Source organism: Scyliorhinus canicula, chromosome 11, assembly GCF_902713615.1.
Source record: "Scyliorhinus canicula chromosome 11, sScyCan1.1, whole genome shotgun sequence".
Classification (NCBI taxonomy): Eukaryota; Metazoa; Chordata; class Chondrichthyes; order Carcharhiniformes; family Scyliorhinidae; genus Scyliorhinus; species Scyliorhinus canicula.
This window is the reverse complement of record NC_052156.1, coordinates 59,766,371-59,785,243: the sequence shown is the minus strand read 5'-3', so window position 1 is coordinate 59,785,243 and position 18,873 is coordinate 59,766,371. Positions and strand designations below refer to the sequence as shown.

Below are 18,873 nucleotides of genomic sequence, written 5' to 3'. Positions count from 1 at the left end.
CTCGCCATGGGAGCGTTGTACAGGAGCTTTACCCAAGCGGTGAACCCTGTTCCAAGCCCGAACCGCTCCAGTACCTCTATGAGGTATTTCCATTCGACTCTGTCGAAGGCCTTTTCTGCGTCCAGGGAGACGATCACCTCTTGTGTTCTCTCCCCGGAGGGGGTCATTATCACGTTCAGCAGGCGCCTGATGTTCGCGGTCAGCTGTCTACCTTTGACAAAGCCCGTCTGGTCCTCTGTGACCACCTCAGGTACACAGTCTTCTAGCCTTTTGGCTAGGATTTTGGCCAGTATTTTGGCGTCTGCATTCAGCAGAGATATGGGTCTGTATGACCCACATTCCGTTGGGTCTTTGTCTTTCTTAGGTATCAGCGAGATTGAGGCCTGTGCTAACGTGGGTGGCAACGTGCCCCTAGCTAGCGAGTCTGTGAACATCTCCCGCATGTGCGGGGCCAGCGCTGTCGCAAATTTTTTGTAGAAGTCCGCCGGGAATCCGTCCGGTCCCGGCGCCTTCCCCGCCTGCATGGAGCTAATGCTCTCCATGATCTCTCCCAGTGCTAGTGGTGCTTCCAGATCCTGTTTTCTGCCCTCTCCCACAACTGGTATGTTCAGTCCGTCAAGAAACCGGTTCATCCCAGCCTTCCCCGTTGGGGGCTCTGAGGTGTACAGCTCTTGGTAGAAGGCCTTGAAGGTTTTGTTAATCTTCTCTGGTTCTGTTTCCAACGTGCCTCTGGTATCTCTGATTTGCGCGATTTCTCTGCTGGCTGCCTGCTTTCTCAGCTGGTGGGCCAACAGGCGGCTGGCTTTGTCTCCGTGTTCGTATAGGGCCCCGCGTGCCTGGCGGAGTTGGTGTACTGCTTTCCTGGTGGAGAGCAGGTCAAAGTTCCTTTGTAATTCTTTTCTCTCCGCCAGGAGTTCTACAGTCGGGGCCTCGGAGTATTTATGGTCTACCTCCAGTATGGAGTCGACCAGCTTCTGCCTAGCCACCCTTTCCTCCCTATCTCTTTGCGCTTTGTAGGCTATGATTTCCCCTCTTAGTACGGCCTTAAGCGCTTCCCAGAACGTGGAGGGTGAGACCTCCCCGTTTTGGTTGATCTCAGTGTACTCCGCTATGGCCTGCGCTATCCTTTCGCTGAAGGCCTTGTCAGCTAGTAAGGCACCGTCCAACCTCCATTTGGGGCGCTGGGCCCTTCCCGTCTCTAGCCGCACATCCATGTAGTGTGGAGCGTGGTCTGATATCACAATTGCGGAGTATTCCACCTTGTCTATCTCTGGAAGCACCGTTTTCCCCACCACAAAGAAGTCAATTCTGGTGTACACGTTGTGTACTGGGGAGAAGAAAGAGAATTCTTTCTCCCCCGGGTGGGCGAATCTCCAGGGGTCTACTGCTCCCATCTGCTCCATATAGTGGCTGAGTTCCCTTGCCATGTTTGAGGTTTTCCCCGTTCTGGGGTTTGATCTGTCCGTCGTTGGGTCCTGTACACAGTTGAAGTCCCCCCCCATGATTAGTCGGTGCGTCGCTATGTCCGGGATTTCTGCCATGGTCTTTTGGATGAAGCTCGTGTCGTCCCAGTTGGGCGCGTACACGTTAACTAGAACTACCGGCGCCCCATCCAGGGCCCCGCTGACCATGACATACCGTCCCCCTGGGTCCGTAACCGTCTTTGTCGCCCTAAACATTGTCCTCTTGCCAATCAGGATCGCCACCCCCCCTGGCCCTTGCCCCATAACAGGAATGATAGGTTTGTCCCACCCAGCCCTTTCTTACCCGCAGTTGGTCCCGCTCCCTCAAGTGCGTCTCTTGGAGGAAGACTATGTCGGCCCTCATGTTTCTAAGGTGGGTGAGGACTCTAGATCTCTTCACTGGGCCGTTAAGTCCCCTTACGTTCCAGGTGACTATTCTGGTGGGGGGCTTCTGCCCCCTTGCTCCTGTGGGGTTAACCATATTTGTCCGGTGGACGCGCCCCTGCCCTCTGGGGTTTCCCTATGTTAGGGGGCCGTCCAGGATGTCCACTATCACTGCTCTCCCCATGCGGTCGGGTCCCTGCGCTCCGGGGTTCCCCCTTGTCCCGGGGACACCCGCCATGGCCGTCCACTTTGTGTCCGCCACGCGGGTAGTCCCCTGCACTCCGGGGGGCCCCTTCACCCACAGACCGTACTGGGTGGGTGCTTGCAGCAGTTCCCTGTTTCGAGCCCTTGTCTGTGGCACTTTGTGGCCCTATTCCCTTACTGGCCTCTTTTGTCCCTTCGTCCCTGCGTTTCCCCTCCCTGGTCTCTCGCCCCCCGGGTGCCCCCCCCCCCCGCTCTATCCCTTTCGGGGATACCCCTGTGTACCCCTCCATTGCCCCTCTCTCCCCCATTCCTGTCCCCATTTGCTCTCCCACCTTTGATGGGTGATCCCCCCCCTCCCCTGCCTGGCGCCTTCCCCCCTGTTGGGGGTGCGCTGCGGCCCTGCTCTGTTGCGCGCCCCCTTCGCTAGCTTTCCTGCTAGCACGGTGGCTCCCCTCTCGGAGGTTGCTGTCCCGCTTCCCCTCTCCCCTCTCCAGTACTCCCGTTCCCTCGTGCCGGGGCCTGGCCTCCCACCTGGAGCGGGCCCTAGGGCATTGGGTTGTTTTCCGTTCTGGGTGTTTCTGCCAGGGGGGAGGGGGCTGGCTTTGCCTCGCCCCTCCCCACCCCCCCGTCGGCATGACGTGTCTCCTTGCCATGGGCCCCTCGTCCCTACTTCCCATGGCGTTTTTCCAGCCCGTGCTCCTCGACGAATCTATTCGCCTCGGCAGGGGCTGTAAAGAAATATTCCTTGTGTTGGTATGTGACCCAGAGTTTTGCTGGGTACAGCATACCAAAACGTACTTTGTTCTTATAGAGAGCTGCTTTCGCTCTATTGAACTCCGCCCGTCTCTTAGCTATGTCCGCTCCAAAATCCTCGTAGATTCGGATGGCGTGCCCGTCCCAATTGCAGGCTCTATTCTCCTTGGCCCAGCGCAGGATTGTCTCCCTATCCCGGTACCGGTGCAGTCTGGCTATAACTGCTCTCGGTTTTTCCCCTTCCTTGGGCTTCGGGCGCAGTGACCGATGAGCTCTGTCCATTTCCGGTGGGGTGGGAAAAGTTTCCCGCCCCACTAAGGAGCCCAGCATCGCAGCCACGAATGTTGTGGGATTTCTACCCTCTATCCCCTCTGGCAGGCCCACTATCTTGTTATTTTGCCTTCTCGAGCTGATCTCCTGGTCGTCTACCCTGCCCTTCAGGCTCCCCTGTGTTGCACTCAGTTTCACCATTCCCCTCTCCAGGGATATGACCCGGTCGCTCGCGTCAGTCGCTGCCTTCTCCAGCTCTTTAATGGTTGCCCCCTGGGCTTCCAGTATCTTCCCTTGGGCTTCCAGTATCTTCCCTTGGGCATCCACTTTCTTCTCCAATCTGGTCAGAACCTGCTGCACCCCTGACATGGCCCTGGTCACTGCTGCCTGTGCTGCGGCCTCTGCGTCTGCTTTTAACTCTGCCTTGAATGCCTGCAGCTGCTCCCTCACCACCTCGGCAAAGGCTTCCTTCCAATTCACGCCCCCCTCTAACCCCAGGGGAGAGGTTGCCCGCCCGTCCAGCTCTTCTGGATGCGGCGAAGCATCCTTCCCGCCGCTTCGCGTGTTGACTCGTTCGCCCGAGCTGGCTTTCCCTTTGCCCAGTCTACTTCCGGTGCCCCCTTTCTCTTGGCTCCTTTCTGGCACTTTTTTCTCCCCCTTCCCCTTCATCTTTTCTTCTCTCCTTGTTCTTCTTTTTCCCCCTTTTCCGCACCCTATTTTTATTTTATTTATTATTATATATCTATATATGTATATATATATATATATATATTTTTTTTTTTTTTTTTTTTTTAAATTTATTTCCCCTACCCCTTTTCTCTTTACCAGTTTTCTTTTGGGAAGAACAGAAATACAAGTCTCTTTTTTCTTTTTTCCCCACTCAACCAGGAGAGAGAGTCCCTTTGTCTTTGCCACGTGGTGGTCACAGCAGTTGGGGGGGGGGGGGGGGGCGAGTGGGCCGGTGGTCGCTGCTGGTTGGGGGGGGGGGGGGCCCCGCTGCTGGTTGGGGGGGGGGGGTCCCCGCTGCTGGCTGGGGGGGGGGTTGTGTCCCCGCTGCTGGCTGGGGGGGGGTTGTGTCCCCGCTGCTGGCTGGGGGGGGGGGGGGGGGGTTGTGTCCCCGCTGCTGGCTGGGGGGGGGGGGGTCCCCGCTGCTGGCTGGGGGGGGGGGGGGGGGGGTCCCCGCTGCTGGCTGGGGGGGGGGGGGAAAGAGAAGAGGGGCCGCCGCCGCCGCACCGCTCCTGGCCCGCGTGGGGGGGGGGGGGGGGGAGAAGAGGGGCCGCCGCCGCCGCACCGCTCCTGGCCCGCGTGGGGGGGGGGGGGGGGGAGAGAAGAGGGGCCGCCGCCGCCGCACCGCTCCTGGCCCGCGTGGGGGGGGGGGGGGGGAGAGAAGAGGGGCCGCCGCCGCCGCCGCCGCACCGCTCCTGGGTCGCGTGGGGGGGGGGGAGAGAAGAGGGGCCGCCGCCGCACCGCTCCTGGCCCGCGTGGGGGGGGGGGGGGAGGGAGAGGGGATGGACCTGCTGCTGTTGGGCCCCCCTGTCGCCGCTCCGGCTCCTCCGCTCCGGCTCCTCCGCTCCCGCTCCGGCTCCTCGGCTCCGGCTCCTCGGCTCCCGCTCCGGCTCCTCGGCTCCTCGGCTCCTCGGCTCCTCCGCCTCGGCTCCTCGGCTCCCCGGCTCCTCGGCTCCTCCGCTCCGGCTCCTCGGCTCCTCGGCTCCCCGGCTCCCCGGCTCCTCGGCTCCCCGGCTCCTCCGCTCCTCGGCTCCGTCTCCTCGGCTCCCGCTCCGGCTCCTCCGCCGGCGCTCCTCCTCCGCCGTCCGGCCTGTCGGCGGGGGGGGGGGCTGTTCCTCCTGCTGTCCACCGCTTGCGGGAGCCCCTCTCCCTGCGACCTCCTCGCTCGCCGCCCGGAAGTCAAGTCCACCTGACACACCTGTCTTCGCCCCCAAAGAACTTACTCATCCTAGACCCGGACATGTGGGCCCGGTGCAGCACCTTGAATTGGATGAGGCTAAGCCATACACATGAGGAGGAAGAGTTAACCCTCTCCAGGGCATCAGCCCATGTCCCATCTTTGATCCGTTCCCCCAGTTCCCCCTCCCACTTAGCTTTCAGCTCCTCTACTGACGCCTCCTCCACCTCCTGCATTACCTTGTAGATATCAGATACCTTCCCCTCCCCAACCCAGACCCCGAAAGCACCCTGTCACTTACCCCCTCGCGGGAAGCGAAGGGAATCCCTCCACCTGCCGCCTAGCAAACGCCTTTACCTGCAGATACCTGAACATGTTTCCTGGGGGGAGCCCAAATTTCTCCTCCAACTCCCCCAGGATCACAAACCTTCCATCAATGAACAGGTCCCTCAGCTGTCTGATGCCCACTCTGGGCCAACCCTGGAACCCCCATTAATGTTCCCCGGGACGAACCGATGGTTCCCCCTTAACGGAGCCTCCATCGAGCCCCCCACTTCTCCCCTATGTCGCCTCCACTGCCCCCAAATCTTGAGGGTAGCCGCCACCACCGGACTCATGGTATACCTCGTAGGAGGGAGCGGCCACGGCGCCGTTACCAGGGCCCCCAGACTTGTATCTCCACAGGAAGCCCTCTCCATCCGTTTCCATGCTGCCCCCTCCCCCTCCGTCACCCACTTGCGCACCATCGACACATTGGCCGCCCAATAATACCCCGAGAGATTGGGTAACGCCAGCCCCCCCTCATCTCTACCCCGCTCCAAGAAGACCCTCTTCACCCTCGGGGTCCCATGCGCCCAAACAAAGCTCATGATGCTGCTAGTCACCCTCCTAAAAAAGGCCCTAGGGATAAAGATGGGCAAACACTGAAAGAGGAATAAGAACCTCGGGAGAACCGTCATTTTGACGGACTGCACTCTACCCGCCAGCGATAGCGGCACCATGTCCACCTTTTAAATTCCTCCTCCATCTGCTCCACCAGCCTGGTAAAATTAAGCTTATGGAGAGTCCCCCAACTCCTAGCCACCTGCACCCCCAGGTATCTGAATCTCTTCACTGCCCTCTTAAACGGGAGCCTCCCAATTAGCCTCCTCCTGATCACCCGGGTGTACGACAAATACCTCACTCTTGCCTACATTTAACTTATAGCCCGAGAAGCTCCCAAACTCCGCCAACAGCTCCATCACCCCCGGCATTCCCCCTTCTGGGTCCGCCATATACAACAGCAGGTCGTCCGCATACAGCGATACCCGATGTTCCTCCCCACCCCGCACCAGACCCCTCCACCTCCCTGACTCCCTCAACGCCATAGCCAGAGGTTCAGTTGCCAGTGCAAAGAGCAAGGGGGACAGGGGGCACCCCTGCCTGGTCCCACGGTAGAGCCTGAAGTACTCCGATCTCCTTCCATTGGTAACTACACTCGCCATCGGAGCCGCGTAGAGCAACCTCACCCATTTGATGAACCCCTCCCTGAATCCGAACCGCTCCAGCACCTCCCACAGGTACCCCCACTCAACTCTATCAAACGCTTTCTCTGCATCCAGCGCCACCACTATCTCCGCCTCCCCCTCCACCGCCGGCATCAGAATAACATTTAGCAATCTCCGCACATTCGTGTTGAGCTGTCGTCCCTTGACAAATCCTGTCTGATCCTCGTGTATCACCCCGGCACACAGTCCTCTATCCTGGTGGCCAGGATCTTCGCCAGCAACTTACCGTCAACATTGAGGAGCGAGATAGGCCTGTATGATCCACACTGCAAGGGGTCCTTATCCTACTTCAGGATCAGAGAGATCAGCGCCCGCGACATCGTCGGGGGCAAAGCCCCCCCCCTCCCATGCCTCATTGAAGGCTCGCACCAACAGGGGGCCCACCAGATCTGCATACTTTTTATAAAATTCCACCGGGAACCCATCCGGCCCCGGCGCCTTACCTGACTGCATTTGACCAATCTCCCTGACTAGCTCCTCCAACTCTATCGGCACCCCCCCCCCCCCCCCCCCCCCAGGCTAGGACCCCTCCTAGCCGCGACGCACCCTCCATGGTACTTCCGTGAGTCAGCTGACTTCTGCTGACCCCGGCAATTCCCGCCAAAACCCGTCCCCTCCCGACATGGGGTCATCCCCCTCTTGCCACACCTCCTTGGCACCGTTTCAGCGCGGGAAAAACCAGTAGAGGCCACGCCCCCACCTCCAGCTCCACCCCCCCTGCCCTGCAGCGCGGGAAACCAGAGGAAAGCCCGCGCTTTCATACTGCCACACCCTTCTGACGCAGCTCCCTAAAATCCAGTTTCACCCCAACCCCCAGCCCCGTACAGAAGAGAAAATAAAAACACAAACCCCCAACATTCCCCCCATAATCCAAAACCATACCCAACAGACCCACCCGGAAACAGAGCAAAAAACCAGCATAAAAAAAAACATGTAAAAATTACAAAACAGCAACAGCAAAAACAACAACGGCCATAGTGTGCCCTCAGACCCTAGTCCGAGTCCAGCTTCTCCGCCTGTACAAAGGCCCACGCCTCCTCCGGGGACTCGAAGTACTGGTTCCGGTCCTTATATGTCACCCACAGACGCGCAGGGTGCAGCATTCCAAATTTGACCTGCCTGGCATGCAGCACCACCTTCGTCCGGTTGAACCCAGCCCGCCGCTTAGTCACCTCCGCACTCCAGTCCTGGTAGATTCGCACTACCGAATTCTCCCACTTGCTGCTCCTCTCTTTCTTGGCCCAGCGCAGCACACACTCCCAGTCACTAAATCGATGGAACCGCACCAGCACCGCCCGCGGGGGTTCATTTGCCTTAGACCTCCTTGCCAGCACTCTGTGAGCTCCCTCAAGCTCCAGGGGCAAATAGAAGGACCCCGCTCCCATCAACGAGCTCAACATCGTGGTCACATAAGACGGAAGATCCGACCCCTCCAGCCCCTCCGCCAGGCCTAGGATCCTCAAATTCTTTCGCCTCGTGCGAACGTCCAGCTCCTCCAAGCGGTCTTGCCACTTTTTGTGAAGTGCCTCGTGCAACTCTACTTTCCCCACGAGGACCACGGCCTCCTCCTCCCGCTCAGCGGCCTGCTGCTGCAACTCCCGAATGGCCACCTCTTGGGCCGCCTGGGTCTCAAGCAGCCTGTTGGTAGTCGCATTCAGGGAGTCCAGCAACTCAACCTTCAGCTTTGCAAAACAGCGCAGAAGAGCCGCTTGCTGCTCCTGCGCCCACTTCCACCAGTCCTCGGGTGTTCCGCCGGCCGCCATTTTGTCCTTCTTCCCCCGCTTTTCTTGGGGAGCTGCTGCAGCCTTTTCCTTTGCCCCACTCCGGGTGAGCACCATAAATTTCGGGGAATGCTCCTCCAAACACCTTCCCCCACCGGGATTTGTTGAAACAGCGCCGTTTGGGGCCCTCAAATAGGCCCGAAAGTCCTTTAGTAGCGGGAGCTGCCAAGCGTGCGGCTTAGCTCCGCATAGCCGCAACCGGAAGTCCATTTTCCCCTGATTCTTGGCCACCCGACTATTCTTCCTCTTGTTCGTTGGCCACAAACAGGTCCCGGAACAATTGCATGAATGGCTCCCACGTTCTGTGGAAGCCGTCATCTGACCCTCTGATGGCGAATTTGATTTTCTCCATTTGGAGAGATTCCGAGAGGTCGGACAGCCAGTCTCCAGCTCTGGGTGGTGCTGCTGACCGCCAGCCAAACAGGATTCTATGGCGGGCGATCAGGGAGGCAAAGGTAAGGGCGTCCGCCCTCCTCCCCAGGAATAGATCTGGCTGGTCTGAAACCCCGAAGACCGCCACTATCGGGCATGGCTCCACCCTCACCCCCACCACTTTGGACATATCCTCGAAGAAGGTTGTCCAGTACTCCACAAGTCTGGGGCAAGACCAGAACATTGGGCGTGGTTGGCCGGGCCTCTTTGGCACCGTTCACATCTGTCCTCCACCTCTGGGAAGAACCTACTCATACGGTTTCCTGTTAAGTGGGCTCTCTGTACCACTTTTAGCTGCGTCAGGCTGAGCCTTGCGCACGTGGAGGTGGAGTTGACCCTATGCAGTGCTTCGCTCCAGAGTCCCCACCCTATCTCCATCCCCAGGTCGCCCTCCCATTTCTTTCTTGTTGCGTCCAGTACGGTGTCGGCCCTTTCTACCAGTCGGTCATACATGTCGCTACAGTTCCCTTTATTTAGGATACTTGCGTCCAGTAGGTCTTCCAGTGGTGTCTTTCGTGGCGGCTGTGGGTATGTCCTTGTAGGCCCATACAGTTGAACCAAAACCAAATGTTTGTTTTCAATTTTCTTCCATTGTCTGAAAGTGCTGAATGCCCGAGAACACTGCCTCAGCTACTTCACCCAAGTAACTAGTTCCATTTGTGGATCTGGATGCAGAGGGCAATATAGTCCAGCCCAATCATGTTCTCACCTGGTATCCACACACACATACACTTTTCAGCAGAGGTCACAAGGTAGAAACTAGGATTGGGAATCATGGTTTAATTTTGCTCTGTATGCAGAGGTACTGAGATCAATTTTAACACTACAAAGGCTGCCGTGGTTTGAAACATTGAATTGAGTCAGGAGCACCTGATCAATATGGACCTGCACTGTACCAGACAGTTGTAGAATTCAAACTGCATTTATTGCTAAAGGTCACTCACTAAACTCTGTCAACCAGTAGTCGTAAATCCAAATAAAATAAAATAGAATGTGCACCCTCATAAACTTAAATGGCAGGTGCTCAAGCGCTTACCAGAATTATTTTTGTCCAAGGTGTGAGCATAGTGTTTGCCATTTTATTTACACGAAAGATAAAACAAAATACACCTTTTTAATTACTTTTAAAATATTTTATCTAATATTGACTAATTTAAAGAACAAACAAAGAACAAAGAAAAGTACAGCACAGGAACAGGCCCTTCGGCCCTCCAAGCCCGTGCCGACCATGCTGCCTGAGTAAACTACAATCTTCTACACTTCCTGGGTCCGTATCCCTCTATTCCCATCCTATTCATGTATTTGTCAAGATGCCCCTTAAATGTCACTATCGTCCCTGCTTCCACCACCACCTCCGGCAGCGAGTTCCAGGCAACCACTACCCTCTGTGTAAAAAAAACTTGCCTCGTACATCTACTCTAAACCTTGCCCCTCGCACCTTAAACCTATGCCCCCTAGTAATTGACCCCCGGGGGAAAGCCTCTGATGACCCACTCGGTCTATGCCCCTCATAATTTTGTAGACCTCTATCAGGTCGGCCCTCAACCTCCGTCGTTCCAGTGAGAACAAACTGAGTTTATTCAACCGCTCCTCATAGCTAATGCCCTCCATACCAGGCAACATCCTGGCAAATCTCTTCTGCACCCTCTCTAAAGCCTCCACATCCTTCTGGTAGTGTGGCGACCAGAATTGAACACTCCAAGTGTGGCCAAACTAAGGTTCATTATTATTGCAGATTAAGTGTACGCCATTACTCAGGATCCTCATATCTTGTTCTTTGAGGCCCAGAGTGTAATGTTCTTTTAAAAAAACAAAGCACTCGCCTAGATTTTCTGTCACCAGGGATGCCAGAGTCATTTTTTAGCGTTATTTTTGGCAGGTCTCTTTAATGTATATTTTTTGTATAATGTATTGTATTAAGTCTGCAAGTCCCTTTGAACAGAAGGCAATTATTTTGTCAATTTGGATCCCCATCATGGCTGACTGTATCTGTCTTTGAAGCATCGCATGTCCATTTACTGTTCTCAGCCAGTTGAGCAATTTTTATTTTTCCGACAGGGGGCTGATCAGGTCAGAACCGTAGACCCCTTTAAATTCGACGTGTCCCAAATAATGGGGAAGAATTTTTAAGTCTGGGTGGTCCAGTTCCGACTGATGCTCATGTGAATATGTCCTATATCATAGGTCCTAACCTGGCAGATCACAGGTTTATTTTTTTAATCAGTGAGTATTTGCATTTCCCGTTGTGTTCCATGGATAATTACCAAGGAAACTTCTACAGCAGTTAAATTATATGTTCAATTATGTATTACCTAATAGCTGCTAACAATTAAAAATAGGTTTTAAAAGAAAGATTCGCTGCAAACACCTTCCTGAGTGCAACAAAAAGTCTAGGAACATAAAAAAAAATATTTGCACACTTTAGTTTTTGAATTTCTAGATCTTATTTCTGAGATAAGTAGGGTGGATAAGAAATCTAGCCTCCAATCTCTGCTGATGTATCACATGAATGACCAGTAGAAAGTGTATTAATGCTGCTTGGCTGACAATTGTTCCTTGCCATTTGTTAGGAAGGCCTTGACCTCCAGTCACCAACTCCCCTGACAACGCAACTGAGATCAGGAAGCCAGTGTGTGGGGAACTTCCAAATACAAAACCATATCCTACCGCACCCTTGGCACAGCTAGTTGGGTGTTCTAACACACTACACCACCCAATGCAAAAATGCTTCGGAATAAAAACACACCTGTTTGTAGAAACAAACCCAACATGTTTTAGTGCTGAAGTTGTACATGTTGTCAGGAAAGTTTTATTTTCTACAAATGACATGTACATGAATTTTAAATTATCTTTTTTGATAATGGAAAAAATAGAAAAAGTGTCTCAGAAGGCATTTTGATTCGAAGCCATCCATCAAGTATGAGATGTGTGCTGGCTCTTAACTTTAACAAGAACTACCAAGGAACACCTGTTGTATTTTTTTTTAAACTTATATGAATTTCTCTTTGCCTGTTGCTGGCATTGCCAGGGCTATTTCATTGCCACATTACCTACCAGTGTCAGGTCTGATCACTAACCCTGGCTACTGGTGCTATGATCACATTAATTGCTGAGCATTGGTGCCTTTGCAAGACACCATAATATTGTTCTATTGCAGCCGCGACAGAGCAGTGAATGAATCTGTTAGTAAATATGGGCAAAACATTTTTCTCTTTATTAATCTCCTTCCTGATTATGCTTGTAGGTGATCTCGGGATTAAATCAAGTTAGGGAAAACTCAGCTTAATTTCAGCTGCACTAGTATTCTTTGCAAGGTGGTCATGCTTCTAGCAGTGGTTACACAAACAAAATGTGTTGAACTTGACATAAGATGAATAACTGTCGCGTTAGCACGTGCCACTTTGTAATGAGCACTTTATGTGGCAGCGTAAATATGTGTTCTAAAGCTGCAACTCCTGCAATCGTTTTGAGAAATAACCATTCAAACAAGGTTGAGTACACAAGTTCAAAAGTGGGATAATTAGATCCAAAGCAGCCAACAGCAAAGCTTTTTTCCCCTTTTTTAATATAGCATGGTTTGAGCACAATCCTTTGTATCACTTTGCATAGCAAATGATGCTGATAACAAAATGAGCATTCAAACAAAGGTGTTGAATAATTTTGCCTTTAGCCACTGTAAACCTAAAAGTTGTAATAAATTCTGCAGAATAAAACCGCTCATTCACTTGCTTACATTATAAGCTTAAAATAATATGCTGCAGACAGCATCATTGCCAGACATTAATGGTGGCTCATATGAAAGGCTACATGATTTATAGATCACTCTTAAAATATCAAAAGGAAAATTAATAGGAGCATTATAGTACCAGACGGCAGTATAATGAGCGCATATATAACAGTATGAAGTAATGAGAGATTGCTGTCCATGCTAAGTATGGATGGTGTTGAGGGCAGAATGCTGGAACAGGAAGGGTAAGGCAGGATGGGTGGGTGTACAGTCCCTCTGGATGTTCAGTATTTATGGGGATTATTGAGTAAATTCCCCAAGCTGATTCTGGAAAAGAAAAGTGCATCTTAATGCAATCTTTAAAACTGCCAGTATAAGAGGAAGTTTCCATGTATATGAGATTAGATTTTGTGATTAATTGGTGTGGTTTGTTACATCTTGTGCATCTGTTTTACATCCGATGATTTGAATCCTGTGCAGAAATTAATCCAGCAACTACATTCAAATTTAAAATTAGTCTTTAAATATATCCTTGATGCAGTAAAGTTGAGTGATAGTGTGCAGTATACAAGCTTAGCTTTCCATGTGGAATTGTTGTACATTCTGCAACTTGTTATTAGGCATTAGGTATTGATTACCATTTTGCAGAGCAACATGCTCTTTAAACTGTGTTTCTCTTGTTTACTGTGTCACATCTGGTATGTTGTGCATGAACGGTAGCTTAGATAAAATCAACATTGCTTTGTACCTAATATGAAAAATATACAGGTGAAGTGTTGTGTGAAGAATTTGAACACAGCCATAGTTATGTCAAACCACTTGCTGGTGTAGCAGCACTCTTTAAAACCCCCTCACATGCTGCTAAATGCTTTACACCCTTCTTCAAACACATCAGTAAAAATGTAGGTATTGTCAATCGAGACATTTTCACATTGTGGCTACAAACCACTGAAGCTTTTGTTTTGTTTGAAATACTGGAAAGTACACATGCAGTGGAATAATTACTGCTCCAGGATAACACTTTCATCCTGACATGCTCCAAAGTTAGTTACAAGGCAAACAAGCACACAGTGTGCAACGGCAAAGCACAATACACCTCCAGAGCTTCACTGAAAGTCGTTCCCTTAGACTAAAGAAATAAATGAATGATTATTATGCAGCAAATAAGGATTGAAAATATAGCCTGGGATTGGGTATTATTCGGGAAATTGAGGAACAGCAAGGTCTGTGGGTGGTGGAAGTCAAGAAGGGGTGGGGTGAGGGTAAGGGAGACCAAGTCAAATATTCTGCTGTTTTTTTCTAAACAAAAGATGAATGCCTTTAACAAGTGAATTGTTTTGAAAACAGTTAGGGCGTTCTCTGCTTTTCCACTTTACTTCCTGTTTCAGAGCATGATAGTTAAGCAAAAGAAACAAAATTATTTGAACAAACTGTATTTTTTTAATTCTGGTCACTCAGGAAGGCACTGTTTGTTCACTGGCATGTTTACATGAGCTTCCTGACAAAGCCACCACAAAATCTATTTGTGTTTCTGACTAGATTGTTGTAAATGTGATTTACAACATTTTTCAATTGTTATCACTGTGGTTTCATAAAATCAACCCACGTTCAACGCCCCCCCCCCCCCCCCCATCCCTCCAATCGGTTATTCATGTGCTATTCAGTAATGAGAATTTGGCAGATCTCATCTCCCTTAGTGCATCCCTTGCCCAGTCCAAGGTTCTGGGATCATGTTCTGCCTTGTTTACAACTGACAGCATTATTATTCTCGTTAGGAATGCAGTTTCTTATCACACTGTTATGTTTAGCAGGCTTTTTCCCCTCAGCCTGTGTTTCCTGGCAGTGCTTTTCTTCCATTATTGACAGTTTGTAAAAATATGCATTAATTTGGAGTTTAAAACATGTATCATGGTGTCTAGTTGCTGTGTTTGGTTGAAGTTGATTAATGATAGAACCTCACTCAGGGTCATCCTCTAGAGAGAAAGCTCACAGGTTCTGCATGTTAACTAGAGCAGCAGTACTCACAGTGTTCAGTGATCAGCCTTCGCAAGGTGCTTGATAAGCAGCTGCTATGTTGTACTTTATTTCATTTAATTTATGTTTTCTGAATGTTTTGAATCTATTGTTTTATCCGTTTAACACATCATTTTAGTCAGTACAATTAATTTTATTTATTTTGTCAATAGTTTCTTAGGCACTTACTTTGATTCAACCTTTTAAAATGCTGTGATGATTACTTTTCTATTCAGCTACAAGCTACCAGGAATACATATCCCTTTGTTGCTGACCATAAAATGGTTTTGTTATAGGTATCCTATTCATGTTAAAGAGGAGCCAGTGGACCCAGAGGAGATGGAAGGCCCCCTGTCTTTAGTGACAACAGCAAATCACAGTCCAGAGCTGGACAATGACAGAGAATTTGAAGAAGACCCAGGGAATGAAGACATGGAATGAACATGTTTCCCATTTTTCCTGAGATGAAGATTATAATACAAAGAGAGCTTGTCAGACTTACCTGTGAAATCTCTCCATAATGTGGAAGTTTGGAGGAATTTTCAGCCCCCTTTTTGACAAAGTAATGAAATGTTTTAAATGACTTTTAGTGCCATTAAGAATCCCACTGGGGAATGTTTCTGATTTTTTTCTACTTTTTGTTGGAAAAATGGAATTTGTATTCTACATACATTGGATGGACTTGTTTGGTACTTGGGATTTTCCTCTCCTGAAGTCAACATCAGTGTTGAAAGTTACTGAACTGTACAGTCATACACATAGACGTTGCAGCAGATTTTGGACTGCAGTCCTGCCAAGTTGGACTCATGGGTCTGATCAAAACTGTTCATAGTTCAAACTGCAGGTAGAGCTCTTCCCAGAACTCGCATATTCAAATGGAAGACTGAGGCTAAAACTGATTTGCACAGTACTGGAAGTGGATTATTAAAATATCACTGCCTTTAATCCACATCTGTTTCCATGGGGCAGGGGAGAAGGGAAATAATTTGTGAAAAATAATTAGACAAAATTTTATTGTATCACTGTTTGCTTCTGCTGCACTCAAGCAGTTTTATAATCGTAGGCCGCAGGCCTCTGGAGGACCTCATTAAGCTCTATGTTCAGCAGTAGTGGTTGAATGTTAAGATTTTTTTTAAACCAATGGGACAAATGCCTGACATCAATTTGTAACATACACAGTAGTTTTTTCTGTCATTCATTCCCCTTAGCTTCATTGAATTTATTTTTAAAAAACAACAATTAAACCTCAGACCAGTTTTTATTCAGTGTACAGTTTAACAATTTCTACATTATTTCATTAGCTTTCAGTCAGCAATCAGCAGGCCAAACGTTTTATATCGACTGGCGGAATCAATGTTCCACAACATCAGAGAAAGGTTCACTTTTAGGAAGGCTGCGGTAATGAAACAAGGGGACAGAATGACAGAACAAAAAATGACATTTAGTAACTAGCCCTTGTCTCCTGCATTGCACCATAGAACTATTCCTGTTGTTCAGGTTCAGAAAGTAGTAAGGAGACACAGGAGTCGAGTCAAAGAAAGTAGAACATGAAAAGTTTTGTTTGTACAAATAATAATTCACATGGCAGTTAAGCTTTTCATTTAAGGTTTATGTCCAGTGCTGTGTTAAGTAGCTCTGTAGGTAGAGATTTGTTATTTCCGTAAACTTAGAAAACTTCACTATAGATGACAAAATAGAAAGCTATGTCACTAGAGCTTATCTTGCAAGCTTATAGTGATCCTGAAGCAAACTTTACATATGGAAAATAATTCTGTTAATATAGGTCATTTAATTATTTTCCAAAACACTCAACATCTGTCCTGTTTCAAGATTGCGACTTGGTCACTTTTCTGCCCCCCCCCCCCCCCCATGTATTTATTTAGGACTATATAGTTTGGCAGTTGAAGAAGCTTTCAGAGCTTTATTTATTTTTACTTTTTTTTTAAATCAGATAACTTTTCTGAGATTACCAAAGATGATCTAAAAGGTAAATTATATGTTCTCTGTTTGACGCTTTATCTGATGAAGCCAAATATCCTCTTATTGTTGATCAAAGGAGGTACCAGAATCGAGAGGGGGAAATGGCTATTAAAAAAAAATGGACTGATGCACAGACAGTAACCTGCGATGTTAAAGTCTCCTTTTAACAATGTCTGCAACAGGCCAGGTGGATGTTTGAACCAAAGGTATTATCTCTGAAAATTCAACTTTCTCTTTCGTATAATGACCAAGTTTGCTCACTGTAGGAAGATGTAATTAGTGACCAAACCAGGGAACTCTATCGCTGAGGCCACAAAAAAGGGAGCACTCCATCAATGGAAGGTGAATGTAGATCCTTTCTGCGCAGGTAAGAGTAACACAAAAAGGTGGAAGTTGCAAGATTCCAATGGTAATACAGAGAGAAAAGGAATAGCTTCCATGATGGAACTGGACCACATAATAGTGTTTTAGGATAATGCTCGTCGTGGAAGCTGTATTTGAAAGATAGTGTGCCACTTTTGTTTGGAGACCGATATCTTTTGTTGTGCCAAGATTACTTATTTTTGGTTTGCTTTGGCACACATCTTCAAATTTGTTTAGTTTTGTTCCAGCATTCTTCATACAAAAAGCACCCATAAGCTTGGTACACGAGACATTACAGCAGTTTTTTTAAAGCTTAATCCAACTTTCTGTTAAATGGGCAGTCTGTGGTCTTTTGAAATATATATTTGTAATGGCATTCCAGGCAGCTTCATGAGGATGTGCAGGCAGTAGTTAAATGGGATCATGAGAAGAGATCCCATACTTTCAAATTGAGTGGCCTGTTGGTTAACTCTGTATTTGAGGGAATAAGAAGATGGTTAGATTAGTACATTCTCAGCATGTGTAGCTAGACATGACTAAAGTTAACAGCATGAGAAACTGTTAGTACGCATACCTCAGTTCAAACTTTTAGGGAATGATAAATAAAACATTTCACTCAGTTGCACTTAGTTGTATGTCTTGCATGTTTAGTCTAAAGACTAGCAAAATTAGAGCTTGCATATCTAGCAGGTGCCACAGTCTTTCAGCGGAATCAACTCTGAACCTCAGGCTCTTTATGTACAGGATTTCAATGATTGAACGTTGTCACCATATCCGTTTGGATATACAATTGCTTCTAAAGGGTGGGGGTTTGTTACATTGTACATAAATATCCCAATGTGTCGGTGCAAGCCTTTGTCTTTTCTGTTTCTTTTTACACACTGTTCTTTCAAACAAAAACAAAAAAGTCTGTTAAATCACATTTGCTTTTGTGCAACTGCTTTGTATTGACTATATTAAAAGAAAGCTTTGAAAACTACTGTATGTATTGAAACTGCAAATGTTCTGCACATGTATTTTAATTATTAACCCTTGCTTTAAGAATAACAGAAGTTATTTGCTGACATTTGGGAGAAAATCCCTTTTTTTTGCTTTAACTGTAGTACAGTTGACAGAATTTTAAGTTACTATTGAACGAAGCATTTTGTACAGTTTTGTTTGTGTTAGGCTGTTTTGATACTTCCCGCTTACAAAGGTCCAACCACTGCCCTCTGCAGCTGTCTTAAAAGTTTGAAGGATTTGGAGAAGACAGTTTAAAAAGTCATTTCTCTTCCTGCTGTCGTGAATACTTAGCATGATGAATTCCAGGGCCAGTTGCAGTGAAGTAATGATTATTAAAACTGGGGAGTGTCAACCTGTTGAATAATTTTTTTTAAAAAAAAAGAACTTTACAAGGTGCCAAGATGTAAAGATAATTTGTTACATGCTTTTTCTCTAAGAAAAGCGTACATTATCATGATCGAAGTACCATGATTCAGGTAACTTCAATGTCAGGAATGAGAGTCACAGCCTTCTATACTGTCAAAAGCCAGTGAATAAAAATCTGATTGTTTCTTAAAAGGTTGTTTGGAAATGGTACAGAATGAGGACATTGTGTTATCATGGTGCTTTGAACGTTGTTGCTGCCAGTTAAGAGATTATTGTAGAGGCATACAGGAACTCATTCCTTACATCAGTGTAATCCATCATTCCATGTCTGTTGATACAGACAATAAAAAAATTCATTGTGTAGTCAGTACTAATTACTGACATTAGCATTCTCAAATGCAATAAAAATGCTGGTTGTTCACACCGTTTGCAGTGTTGTCATTTGCAGGATGATGTTGATCCCTGCCAAGCCCAAAGCCATCATTTTCCAGTATTGTTCCAATTTTTATCACACATCATATGAAAATTCCTCCATAACAGTTGAAATAGCCAGTTATCAAGCACTATTCTGACATTTTACTGACCCAACCATAAAGATGACCAATACAAGTGCCAGTACTTAAACATTAAATTCTCCCGTAATTAATAATGTCGGTTAAACTGTCTCCTTGTAACAGCAATTTAG

At 48.5% G+C, this 18,873-nt stretch overlaps 1 protein-coding gene across 18 annotated transcripts in view; it reads left to right on the top strand.

Moving 5' to 3' along the window:
* Positions 1–18,609, top strand: part of foxp1b (forkhead box P1b) — a 645,688-nt gene extending 627,079 nt beyond the window's left edge. For 17 of the 18 annotated variants that reach the window (XM_038810658.1, XM_038810652.1, XM_038810653.1 and 14 more), the window contains one exon: positions 14,774–14,966. In XM_038810658.1, the coding sequence (XP_038666586.1) occupies positions 14,774–14,918 (145 nt within the window). In that variant the 3' untranslated portion in view covers positions 14,919–14,966. Of the gene's footprint in view, positions 1–14,773 lie in introns of all 18 variants that reach the window. The other variant, XM_038810651.1, reaches the window with a different exon arrangement.
* The last annotated feature ends 264 nt before the right edge of the window (positions 18,610–18,873 follow it).